Raw genomic sequence first — 13,135 nt, forward strand, 5'->3', positions numbered from 1 at the left:
CCTAAGTTATGATAAATAACGTCCATATCCAAATGAGAAATTAGCGACGCGGCTCAAGAATGCTTCGCAAAGACATTGAAACCACGGCGAGTACCCTTACCTACAAAAGAGGTGGTTGATATTTCCATTTTTTAAAGACACAGAAAAGGAGTCCTACATAAAGTTTTTAAATGCTTGAAATGCCCACGTACAGCGAATATTTTACAAACTCCATTTACTCTTCCAGTGTGCCCTTCCATTCATGGTGTAATCTCAAGGTGTAAGGCCACGATAAGGGGGTATATAAGCGACTCTAGGTTTTCAAGCCGCAAGAGATGTTTTAATTCGAACTGATCATTTCACTATTCGTAGCAGAACCACAGCCATGCCTGCGCACGGCCTTTGGTCACTGTTTTTATTCTCAAGCTCAGTACTATTGGTTGTCGCAGGTAGGAACAAGGTATGTTTCCATTTAAGTTCATGCGTGCTTATAAAATTCTTCCAAAGGACTCCCTCACTTTTGGGGTTAGGACGAATAGTCCTATAGAAGAGTAACGTAATTTCGTATGTTCATCTCATACTCTTTGTATATAAGCAGCATGCCACGCACTCTTCTTATTCTATTTTACGTAACTTGTTCGCAACACGTGTAACCACTACCTTGCGGAAACCGCACTCAAATGCAACGACGCCTTTCTGATTATTTTAAAATACTGTTACGTGCCAAGGCGTGGCGTGCAAACAGTACAGCCTATTCTGAAACTAACGTGCCAGCAGTGATACCTCTATAATCTTGCATGCCAAATGCCTAAATGCCGGGGTGCCTTAACCCAGATGAGACTAGCGACGGCGGCAACTGGAATCAGCACTGTCAGTTTACAGGGTGTATTGCCTCCACATTGTAATTTCGTTTCTTAGAAACATGTTTGCCTAATAAATGAATTTGCGTAGTAAATAGAAGTTTGCCTAGTAAATAGCACGAAATGTAGTGTTCCTTACCGTTACAACCCTGTGGCAATGCAACAGAATGAAGGAGGGTTATTCTGGATTAAGAAGCTTGTAATTATTTTAGGCGTATCGCTTATTACTTCTTACTTTTAAGCGTATCGCCTATTACTTTATTATCACTTTTTATTATTACTGATTTCTTTTTATTTTTTGCAATGTCTGGTGCTTAAACTGTGTGAACATGTTTAATTCTTTCACACTCCTGTAATTGTACGTAAACGTATCTCAATACTTCTAAGATATGCTTCCTTAATTTTAATTTTATTATCATTTTCATTCAATCGTGGGACCATAGGGTTGGTGGACGATGTACTTGTTGATTTGCACTAATTGTTTGAAGTGACATATCGACGTATTGCTGCCGTGTGTAAAATCCTGGTTTGCATGAAAGCTGTAATCCAAAAAATAAAGTATTTTCTCTGTTTCGATGTTGTAAGAGGCACCTAGAATATCTACACACAGATAGGGCAGTTTCAATACAGGACATTACAGACAATTGCATTGCAAATATTTGTACAGCTTAAGGAAGACAATAACAATGAAAATTAGTTTCATTTAAACTGCACCAATTAGAAAATTGGTGCAGTTCTAATTTATCAGCGAAATATACATACTAAAGCGGCGAACCTGAGGAAATACATAGCGCTGACACCCACTACTTTCACTTCGTAGTTCTCACTGTTTCGTTTACAAAACTGTTGATGACGTATGTTACAGGGAAGCTTGCGGGGTTTGTATGGAAAGACGATAGTTATAACACGGGAACAGAACCACGACACAGAAAAAAGGACATGAAGGACACTGTGTCGTCCCTGTCTCGTCGTTATGTTCTGGGGCTATAACCATAGTCATGTCTCATACCAACTAGACCAAGCTGCCCCACTTGCTGGGGAAGCTGATGTGCCTCTCGTCTACACTGAGCTTCATAAGGTTGTGACAACCCCCTCTAAATGTATTGAAGTAAAGGCTGGAGAAGTAAAAAAGAAAAGAACTGTTGCAAGTTTGGCAAAGAAGTGGCGCCATCGCTTGCGTGGCGTGGGTGCTAGCCGCACGTTTTCAAAGCGTTTTTAACGGCATTACCTTATTAAAGGGTTTACTTCGTGATCATTCCTGTTAATCACAATATTTACGGCATTCTTAGTTATTGTGGCGAGTATATGAAGAATCTTAGTATTTTTAGGCTTGTACTGCGCATTTTCTTGGGAGCATGATTCCGCCACATGATATGTACAGACGACCAGCCACTTTCTCGAAGCGCTACGCTCCTGAAATCAGGGCAGCTTTCCCACAATGGAGCTAGCAAGTTTTCGTTACCGTAACAGCCAAGACTAGCCATGAGATGGGCACTTAGGTGTAGATAGAATCAGCATTGAGAGGGCATTTAAGTCTTAAAACCTTAGATCGAGCTTCTCCCTTTATTATCCCAACTTATTTCTACGCTTTTTTCTTCCTACTGCAATGTTTTTCCGAAACAATTTTTTCTGTGTCGTTTCCTTTTGTTCCTGCCTTTGTTTTTTTCTATACGTATTCAACTCGTTCTCAGCCTCATAGCAACGTAACCATATAATTTCTTAAAACCGTGAGCACATAGGATTGAACCATGCCTAAACAAAATATTTCATTACGGTAATTGAAGTCCTTTTGTTCGACGTCAACTCCGCTTCACTACTCGTTTGCGTTATTGCCTCCACTTCGTCGTCAACTGTTCTTGACGCTTTACGATCGCACGCTTAACGACGCCTAATGATCGGATCCCTCCTCATGGCCACCTCCTTGCGTTGTCGTTCCTCTTTTTACTAGTCTTAAAGCACTCCCAGCCCGGGCTCCAGTCTTCATTCCAACTGATCACCGTCGTCACTCTCCTTCACTCTGCTTTCTCCCTCCACAGTTTTCGATGTCTCAATCTTGTCACAGAAGGCTTAGTGAGGCTAGCCTAATGCTTGTGGCGCATACCTGCCAGGGCTTTCAGCGATGCACTTTTGAAGAGCAGCAGCCTTCAAATTAAACTGCAGGCCACCCAGAGAGCCAATGACATCGCGTTGGATATTCGACTTCTGGCACCATTATGGCTGGAGCCACCGACTTGATTTAGAGAGGCCTCTGGCACCATTAAATATCATTCCCTCAGAACTGCAATGAAGTAGAGTTGAATGAACTTTACTTGTCCACCGGTTGTTGCTGTGCCAGCGGCTAGGCTTCAGGGGACACATCGTTCGAAGAACATCTTTCTATATCCTCAGCGATGGCCCTGGACCACTGAATGGCCCACACCTGGTCTTCAAGGGCGGTTTGCCGTCGCACAGCAAGGCGCCCCAATTCGGAGGAATCCTCAGTTGATGTCCTCCGTTCTCTAGGTCCACCTTCGTTTCTTGCGCATTGCCAAAGTATATGTGCAATATGGGCCCACTCGTGCACGCACCGTGGGCATCCAGGTGACGGGTGCAGCGTGGCCCACAGGGGGTGCATATGGTGAAAGTGGGTGAACATGCCCATCTGCAGCCTTCTTATTTCCACCGCCTACGACCTGTCAAGGTGCACGTGAGGTTGCGGAAATTTTTTTCCGGTATTTTCTGTAGTGCCCAAGCCCGTCGTGGTACGTGGCACGAAATTCATCTGCATAGCAGTCGACGCACATCTGTTGCCTTGCTTCTTCTGCTTCAACTTCAGTTACCACATAAACGGAGGTGGTGGAGGGAGTCATTTTGGCGGTACCGGTGCCTGTGGCCACCGCCTTGCCTCCGCCGAGGCACCTCTCAACCATGGTGGTGGCTGCTCGCTGGGTAAGTTGCTTCGCAACGAGATGGGTGCGTTCGTTATGGTTAGGCGGAGTGCCGGGAAGTCTTTGGCTGTTCGTATTGTGGCTGCTAGTTTACGGCTGTTGGGGTTTATAGATGCAATGTCTCCCATTGTGCGCGGGAAGCCACTTGAGTGTCTTGTCGGTAATCTAGCTGACACGAAGTCCACAGCCCTGGCGTTAAGCACGCATGTTACCTCCTAAGATACGCGCAGTTTAACATAGCTCTAATCACTGATTTAGTATCGCTAGTCATCAGGGTGTCGTCCGCACCACTGTGAATTACAGTTAAAGCTATGTTCATCTCTTTTGCAGCTTCGGCTGATGACAGCCGCGGTGGTGTCGGGATAGGAAGCTTTCCCGCAGTATCTCGGCCCACAAAAAAGAAAGCAGGTGCTGCCGCCATTGCCCGGACTTGCAGGTGATGTTGCCGCTGACGCTGCTGTCGTTGTTGTCGTAGAAGTAGCAGTAGTGGTGGCGTTAGCGCCTTGACTTCGCCTCGCTTGTTCGCGGGTAGCGACGGTGGTTCTGAGCGTCCCCCGTCACTGCCGCGGCTGACAGTGGATGCCTGGCCGCATCGACACAGAGGACGCCCTTTTGACTTCCGTATGCTTCAGGTTTGCTGCAGCTCTGAATTTGCATTGTTGCAAGTCGTGAACGGGGTGCATGTTCCCAGGGATGAATTCTGTCAGTATGGCGTACGTGACTTCTGGTTGGAATGCTTACTTCACTCGCCGCACCTCATGATATCGAATCGCGAGCAGGCCGAGAATGCTTCTGACCATTCGAGTGCCCGACAAACTCTTGAGCTGCATGATCCTCTGCGCTTCCGCTGTCTCATGAGGGTATTGTGCACGCCCAGCTCAAGTAGCCTACGGGTTTCCGTGTACTGGGCCACACCCAGGGCTACCTTGAATGCCCGACGAATCGCCGCATTAGGTTTCTCTGTTTTGCTTCTGTTCCAGTCGGCGTACGTGGCGACGTACGATATGGGGCTCAGCACGTACGCTTGTATTTACTTCATCATGTTGTGTTCATTCATCCCTTTTCTTTTTTCGGTATTCCACGCACAAGGTACGTTGCAGTGGCCCGTTCCTTCTGCATTTGTGCAACCAGTTCGTGGTTGAAACCTTTCTCTTCCAGCCACAGGCCAAGCACTCGTATTTTTGACACCCTTGGTATTTGGTTCCCCTGCTTTGTCGTGACGTGTATGCTCAAGCGACGAGCATGCGGGTGAGGTTCTTTCTTGCACGGGCTATGCAGGAGGATTTCAAATTTATTGGGAGAGCAGACAAGTGCCGTGCCTTCGAGGTGCCGCTGCACCTCTCGGATGGCCCTTTGCATTATATCTCTTGCATTTCAATGATGCTCGTATTTGCTATCGTCCACACGGTCATGTCGTCTGCGTAGATTGTATGATCGATGCCCACTATTGCATCGAGACGCCCCGGTAGTCCGATAAAGTTCTGGTCTAATGAAGTTCTTGTCATGTCATGAAACTCTTAACATGAGGCTAAAAGCCGAAAACTGAAGCCTGGACAGTTACTTGCTGCCTGATTATCCTGGAGCCAATTTATACATTGCGTGAAATCTGCATAGATTTTGTTCAGAATATTTTGGTCTACGATGGTGTTATATACAGTGTGCGGGGTGAAACTGTAAAAGCATCGTACGATGGCGATTGGGTTCCGCCTTGGGGTAAGGTGCATCACCTTCGTCAAAGTTATAGCATTTTTAAAAGCAAGCTTTACTATTGTGTAACTTTTCAGACAAACGCGCCAGGAGAATGGCGAAGGACTAGCCCTTGGACGGTGAGCAATTTTTCGTCTTTTTACATACAGCGCAAACAGCATTTATATTCTCTGTACAAGCAATATGAATAGCTTCATTTTCTTCTATTATATTCCAAAAATGTGTACTTCTTTGTCCGCAGTTATAAAAAAAACTCACTCGTCTGCAAAATTACAAGTTTTTTGCCTCAGAATACACACCGTGCAATAGCCTCCTGAGACCGAGAATGAATTGAGGGTTATGAGTTTTACAGCGTAAGCTGTTATGAGATCTGAATATGCATCGCGTGCGGCGCGGTAGTTGTCCGTCGCCGCTACCGCCGCAGCCACCAGTGTCAGTAATCACTATTGCACCAAATAAAAACAAATTTAGCAAACAAAGATACCAAGAACACGGTGGGATTCAAACTCGGCTCCTCTGCGTGCTAGCCTAGTGTTCTACCACTCAGCCACGCTTGTAGCTGGGACTCCTTTGCAAAGTGGCCTTAGGCGGGCTTCATGTCGGGAAAATAATCGCGTTTTTACGAGTACTAAAGCATTTTAGAACAGCAGTATCGCACAATATGAACTGCGCACAGGGTGCCTAGTCTAACGCTCCAAGCTTTTACACCTATTACCTGTGGCACAAAGCCACTGAGGGGTAGTGTGAGGATTACAAAAGTTTCTGGCATAATTTTGCATCGTCGTCCGCCACAGCACACAAAAAATGCACAACGTTCTATGCAAAAGTGCAGTGGTTACAATGGTTCCAGACGTGTGACGAAAGATCGCTTAGTGAATGCCTGCCTACTACACAATGACTTATGGCGTAGCGGGCACCCTGCAAGTGTACTTGCCCCAGCTACAGAACGAGCGTTAGAAAAGGGTGCCGAAAGGCCGCTTTTCTAGCTTTCGCTTTGATATTGTTGTGGGTTCCGCGCAGGTCTGGTGGTTGTGGACGCGAAGCAGCTTTTTGACTAGCTCGTGTAACGCAGTTTGTCTGTGTATCTCTGTCGATGCGCAGCACCACCCAACCGTCTCCGCAGCTGCTGGGTGATGCCAAGTGGGTCACGCTCTCTCTTGCAGTGCACAGTGACGTCACCTCGCTTAGCCCTTTCCACCATTCGCAACGTTCAGGCGCACATCAAATTAACACTGTTTCAGCTTGTTTACCTGCGATTGAGAGGGCACCGGAAAGTGAAGCTCCTTCGCCCTTTATAACATAAGCCGAAGTTATTCGGCCTAACGCGGCCGTTGCCAGCATCGCTAAGGTTAGCAGAGTCAATCGCGCTCGCGAATGATGACGTCGCGCCTGCAACACCGACGAGCATCGCGTGCGGATGACGAGGCGCGAGCCAGGGAAGCCGCACACAAGCATCGGCAGTGGAAGACCAACGTAAGTGATGAGCTGCGTGCCAAACACTCCAATTGCGTTCTAAAAAAATGGCAGTACATCCACGGAGTGAATGATGAAGAGTGGGGCGAAGCATCCATCCGTCCATTCGTTCTTGCTTCCAAACGTCCATGCGTGCGTCTGTGTGACCGTCCGTGCGTGCGTCTGTTTGTGCGTCCGCACGTCCATCTATGCGTCCATCCCAGCGTTCGTCCATGCATCCGCCCCTGCGTCCGTTATACTCGCTGAGCGTAACCTCCTTGGTTTCAGAAAGTTTAGCGAGCGTTGGGCCGCAGTGCCACATGAATACAGTGAACTAGTATATACCACGAACACGAGGTGTTTAAAGGTGGGAAGTAGACCCGAAGCGCAAGCCGTAAGAAAGTGTGCGTGTTCCACCTCTTGTTTAGTCTTTGGAATGTCTGCTGGATGGCGGTGCTTCTATATGGAGAATAAATGATGAAAAGATGCAAGATGGTGGTACTTGGAGTGTTTAATAGATGGACGAACGGACACACAGACAGATGCTTGGATGGACGCATGAACGGACGCAGGGGCGGATGCATGGACGAACGCAGGGACGGATGCACGAACAGACGCACACACGGATGGGCGGATGGACGCATGAATGGTCACACAGACGGACGCATGGATGATCGCAAGCAAAAACGATTGGACGGACGAATGCTTCGCCCACTCTCCATCATTCACTCCCTGGATATGCCACTATTTTTAATGCTCTTCCGTCGTTTGGCTCGTGACCAAAATATCGCCTAAGTAGACGGAGGCAAAGGGCAGTCCGCGAGCGACCTGATTCATAAAATGCTGGAACGTATGTGCTGCATTCTTCAGTGCGTACGGCATACGAACAAATTCAAACGAGCCGAAAGGTGTTGCCATGGGCGTCTTCTGGATGTAGCGTCGTTCTACTGGAATCTCGCGATAAGTAGCTATCGCATCCAGCTTAGTTAACATGGCCGTTTATGTGAGGCAAGCGCGGGAATGATGGACTTGAGGGAAAAAGTCTGCCGTTGTTACAGCATTGAGTGCCCGATAACCATTTCTAGGCCCCCAGTCACGACGCTCTTATTTTGGCACCATCCGCAGCGCACAAGACCTTATGCTGGAAGAAGGTCGAATAATGATTGATGATTGACTTGTGGGGTTTAACATCGCAAAAACCAGGACATGATTATGAGAGACGCCGTAGGGGAGGGCTCCGGAAATTTTGACCACCTGGGGTTCTTTAACGCGCACCTAAATATGGGCTTATGAGCCTACAACATTTCCGCCTCCATCGGAAATGCAGCCACTGCAGCCGGGATTCAATCCCACAACCTGTGGGTTAGCAGCCGAGTACCTTAGCCACTACACCACCACGGCGGGGTAATTCCAGGAAGTTTTTGGAACATTGTGGGCTGTGAGACATTTTTCATGACCGTCTTCGGTGGGTTGCGTTCAACGCTTGCAAAGAGGTATTGCTGAATCACCCACACAAAAAATAGTACCTCTTTTTCCTCCGGCTTGGCAGTGTCAGACAGGCAAAAGGGTAGGGCCATGTCCTCCGCCGAAATGGTAGCTCTTTTATTCGCTAGTTAGGTCTAAGACGTCACGAAGGTTGTAGTCTTTGCTCGGATGACTCTTGTGGATATTTTCAAGAGGGTTTATTGAAAAGTTTGAATAGCGGACTCCAGATGCTCTAACCAGGCCCTTGCTGCATCTATCGGGGATAATCTACACAAGGTGCAGCTTGTAGGTGTCCCAAATGTTGTATATTGAGACGCTTTGATACTTCTTAAGCTAGGTTTCAGGGTCTTTGCTTGGCGATCCAAGAAATGCCTGTGGCTCTCAGAGTGACTGCATCATGATCAGGGTGGTGTACACTGCTGCCGTCATCGTGACAATTGCCTGCGTCACCGTGGTGCTTGTGTAGTAAGTAAGATGTCTGACTTATGGTTGGGAACCTTGCAGCCTGTCACCAGCCTATTTCTGCTTTAGGACTTCAGTCTTTTAGTGTGGTTGGCTTGGCTGCCGACTTTTTTCTTGCATCTTTAATAGAAACGGTCCCGGCCCTTCACCACATATGATGGTGTCGTGAAGTTGGCGGAAGCCGCACTCGGAGCGTCCAAGATGAAACTGTTTATTTGACCGAGCTTTTGGCCGGCAAAAGAAAAGTCAGACGACAGTAACATACGTCGTACAATGCCAGCGGTGAACACAGTGTTCGCCGTTGATAAAGTGATCATTGCTATAGCCTGCCGTACTTCATACACTGCAAATCGCATTTCCTAACGTTATTTGTTCTTTCAGGTGCTCGTGATCGCTCTGGGAAAAAACTTGACGTTTCGCGCTCTGCGTGTAATCTGACCAAAATAAGCTAAAAAAAGACGTAGCTTTCGCAAACAGTTGACCTCGCTCGCACAGCGCGTTGCTGAGTTTCTGTGGGTCGAAACACTATATATGTGTATATATATATATATATGTGACGCTACGATGAATGGGCGACGTGGCCTGGCTCATACCCCATGTTTATTCCATTCTCACTTCTTCCTTCTCGGCTTCTATCTACCATCACTTCATACGTCACACGATTCCCCCTCCCCCCGAAAGAGGGCACTGCTTACAAACTATAAGAAATTAAAGAAGTTAATGAACAAAACAATGCCCAAATTCACAGCTTCACGTCCAGACGGAGTTCCACAATCTCACTAAATCTTCAAGGCCGATTGAGCAGTCCGATGAATTTTATGACAACTCTGGTGGGCGAGGTTGACTATTGCGTTCTGGCCAACAGAAGTACGCCTTGAACGTAGAAATTACTGATGATACAGCGATTCCTGTCATGAATGAACAAGGGTCGAAGTACTTGTAGCATTTGAGAGTCGGATGTTGTAGGCACGAAGTTCTCCGTCGTAGACGCTGCTTTCTGTGTCGTGGCTGAGACATAACGAGTGCTTGCAGCCTGCATGTGCGAGAACCGAAGCAGATGGTATGATGCCTTTGTTCCTTCATTGTACACGTGGTAGCTGTACGTCTCTTTCGTAGCTTTATGTAGTCTTCTCTCAGTTTGTTGAATCGTAAACACGGCGTTGAGAACTGGTGCAGGAAACTTTGTCGACGTTGCTTTCTGCTAAGATGGCTTAGGCATCGACTTCGTCTGTGCTTCTTTAATTGATGTTGTCTCTGATAATATTTCAGCCAGAAGTGTACTCGTGAGGTGTTGAATCGTAAACATGGCGTTGAGAACTGGTGCAGGAAACTTTGTCGACGTTGCTTTCTGCGAAGATGGCTTAGGCATCGACTTCGTCTGTGCTTCTTTAATTGATGTTGTCTCTGATAATCTTTCAGCCAGAAGTGTACTCGTGAGGAGGTTTCACTTGATCGTTGTTCTTGTTCGAGTAGCTGTTGCAGTTCTTGGAGTTCGTGGAGTTGCCTTTGTTGAAATCGCTCGTCTTCTTGTGAAAGTTCGTCAGATGGGCCTCTTTCAGGAACATGAGTCTGCTTTTCATTAGATGGTGATGTAATCAGTCGATTGTCGGTAGTCGACACTGTACTGCTAGGCTTGTCCTGCGATGAAAGCAGCGTGACAGGCTGATGAGAACGCTCCCAAGATGGTTGTGAATCATCCTTGATTGTAAATGCTTCTGTCATTTGACAATGCGCCGGCGTTGGTGGATTCGAAATTCCTACAGTGCTTTGACTCACATGTGTGTTGTCACTTGACGATGAGAGCACAACAGGCATGGCTTCAGATGGTTCTGATGGCGTATGTTTTTCTTTGTGCAGCGTAGTTAGGCTGACAGTGTCTGTCGAACGACCCTGGTCGCGAACGTCAGGGTGGGGGCTGGTATTGCGAGGATTCACCAGCTCGTCACACGTAAATTCCATCACACGCTCGAAACCATTTGGGCCTTGTGTGTGACACGATGCATCAAGGCATTTGGGTGATTCTGTAAAATCTGAAGTGTTGTTGTGCAGTGAACACGTTAAAAATGCCGATTTCATTGCACTTGGGAAAGGCGGGTTTAGGTTCAGTTTTTTGGCGAAATTTTCTAGATTCCTTTCAGTATACGGACGCTTTACCTTGTCTGTTGCGACGTGCACGTTACCAGTCAGCGTTCGAATGCGTGACGTTTTTTCGGAAGAGTCGTATGATGGTACAATGGTGGTATAATTTCTCTGAGATCTCGTTTGGAAAGTAGACTTACTGCGGGAAGACTTCGCGTAACTGTGATGGGTCAGTTGAAAATCCTTCCGCTGATGAGGTATGAACATGTCTTCATCGTATTCTTTGAAACGGGTAATCATCTCTTCCCTGATCTTTTGCCATGATTCGTCGTTTTCGAATATGTGTGTCAAGTAAAATTTGAATGCCTCACCGGAGACGTAGTCGCTGAAGTTCGTAACCATCTCCCGTTCCGACCAAGATGCAGCGGTAGCGTGGAACTCGAACAGGTCGAACCAGTGCTGTACAGGTCCATCGTCCGCTGCTCCGGTGTACTTGGGGATGGGAAGGTCGGTCGATGATTCTGTCATGGTGCTGGTCGCTGTGTGCAGCTAGGAGATGATTCCGTAGTCGATGTATGGTCAGGGCGTCTTGTGTAGGACTGCGTCGATGATGAGACACTGATGAAGTGGCTGGGAGGTCTTCATCCTGTCTACTTGTGTGACGCTACGTGTGGGAGACGTGGCCTGGCTCATAGCCCATGTTTATTCCATTCTCACTTCTTCCTTCTCGGCTTCTATCTACCATCACTTCATACGTCACATATATATATATATATATATATATATATATATATATATATATATATACAATGACAGCGGTGAACACAGTGTTCGCCTTTGATAAAGTGATCATTGCTATAGCCTGCCGTTCTTCATACACTGCAAATCGAATTTCCTAACGTTATTTGTTCTTTCAGGTGCTCGTGATCGCTCTGGGAAAAAACTTGACGTTTCGCGCTCTGCGTGTAATCTGACCAAAATAAGCTAAAAAAAAACACGTAGCTTTCGCAAACATTTCACCTAGCCCGCACAGCGTGTTGCTGACTTTCTGTGGGGCGAAGCACAATATATATATCTATATATATATATATATATATATATATATATATATATATATATATATATATATATATATATATATATATATATATATATATATGTACAATGGCAGCGGTGAACACAGTGTTCGCCGTTGATAAAGTGATCATTGCTATAGCCTGCCGTTCTTCATACACTGCAAATCGAATTTCCTAACGTTATTTGTTCTTTCAGGTGCTCGTGATCGCTCTGGGAAAAAACTTGACGTTTCGCGCTCTGCGTGTAATCTGACCAAAATAAGCTAAAAAAAACACGTAGCTTTCGCAAACATTTCACCTAGCCCGCACAGCGTGTTGCTGACTTTCTGTGGGGCGAAGCACAATATATATATCTATATATATATATATATATATATATATATATATATATATATATATATGTACAATGACAGCGGTGAACACAGTGTTCGCCGTTGATAAAGTGATCATTGCTATAGCCTGCCGTTCTTCATACACTGCAAATCGAATTTCCTAACGTTATTTGTTCTTTCAGGTGCTCGTGATCGCTCTGGGAAAAAACTTGACGTTTCGCGCTCTGCGTGTAATCTGACCACGTAGCTTTCGCAAACATTTGACATTGCCCGCACAGCGCGTTGCTGAGTTTCTGTGGGTCGAAGCACTATATATATATATATATATATATATATATATCTTGCAAAGCAAGAAGCGCGCGGGCTAATGTGAAGCAACGTTTACCCGCAGTCTCCCCATCGTTGATGAAAAGAAATAAGTTAATATTATTATTATTATTATTATTATTATTATAACTATTATTAGTGTTATCGTTATTATTATAATAATATCGTTAATATTATTATTATTATTATTATTATTATATTATTATTATTATTATTATTATTATTATTATTATTATTATTATTATTATTATTATTATTATTATTATTATTATTATTATTATTATTATTATTATTATTATTATTATTATTATTATTATTATTATGAGGTGCAGTGCATTGAAGTTTTAACCAGCTATAATGGTTCAACGTGCACCTAAATATAAGTACACTGGTCTTAGTATTTCGCGCATTCACCGGCAGAGTGACTGCCACGGCCGGCATGCCATGCC

The 13,135-nt window shown here is 45.6% G+C and overlaps 1 protein-coding gene across 2 annotated transcripts in view; it reads left to right on the forward strand.

Annotated features, from left to right (window-relative positions):
* The first annotated feature begins 289 nt into the window (after nt 1–289).
* Nucleotides 290–13,135, forward strand: part of LOC119183242 (uncharacterized) — a 53,009-nt gene continuing 40,163 nt past the window's right edge. For both annotated transcript variants that reach the window (XM_075872442.1, XM_037433615.2), the window contains exons 1-2: nt 290–439; nt 5,551–5,592. In XM_075872442.1, coding sequence (XP_075728557.1) covers nt 365–439; nt 5,551–5,592 — 117 coding nt within the window. In that variant the 5' untranslated portion in view covers nt 290–364. The remainder of the gene's footprint in view (nt 440–5,550; nt 5,593–13,135) is intronic.

This window comes from Rhipicephalus microplus, chromosome 8 (assembly GCF_043290135.1).
Source record: "Rhipicephalus microplus isolate Deutch F79 chromosome 8, USDA_Rmic, whole genome shotgun sequence".
NCBI classification, from domain to species: Eukaryota; Metazoa; Arthropoda; class Arachnida; order Ixodida; family Ixodidae; genus Rhipicephalus; species Rhipicephalus microplus.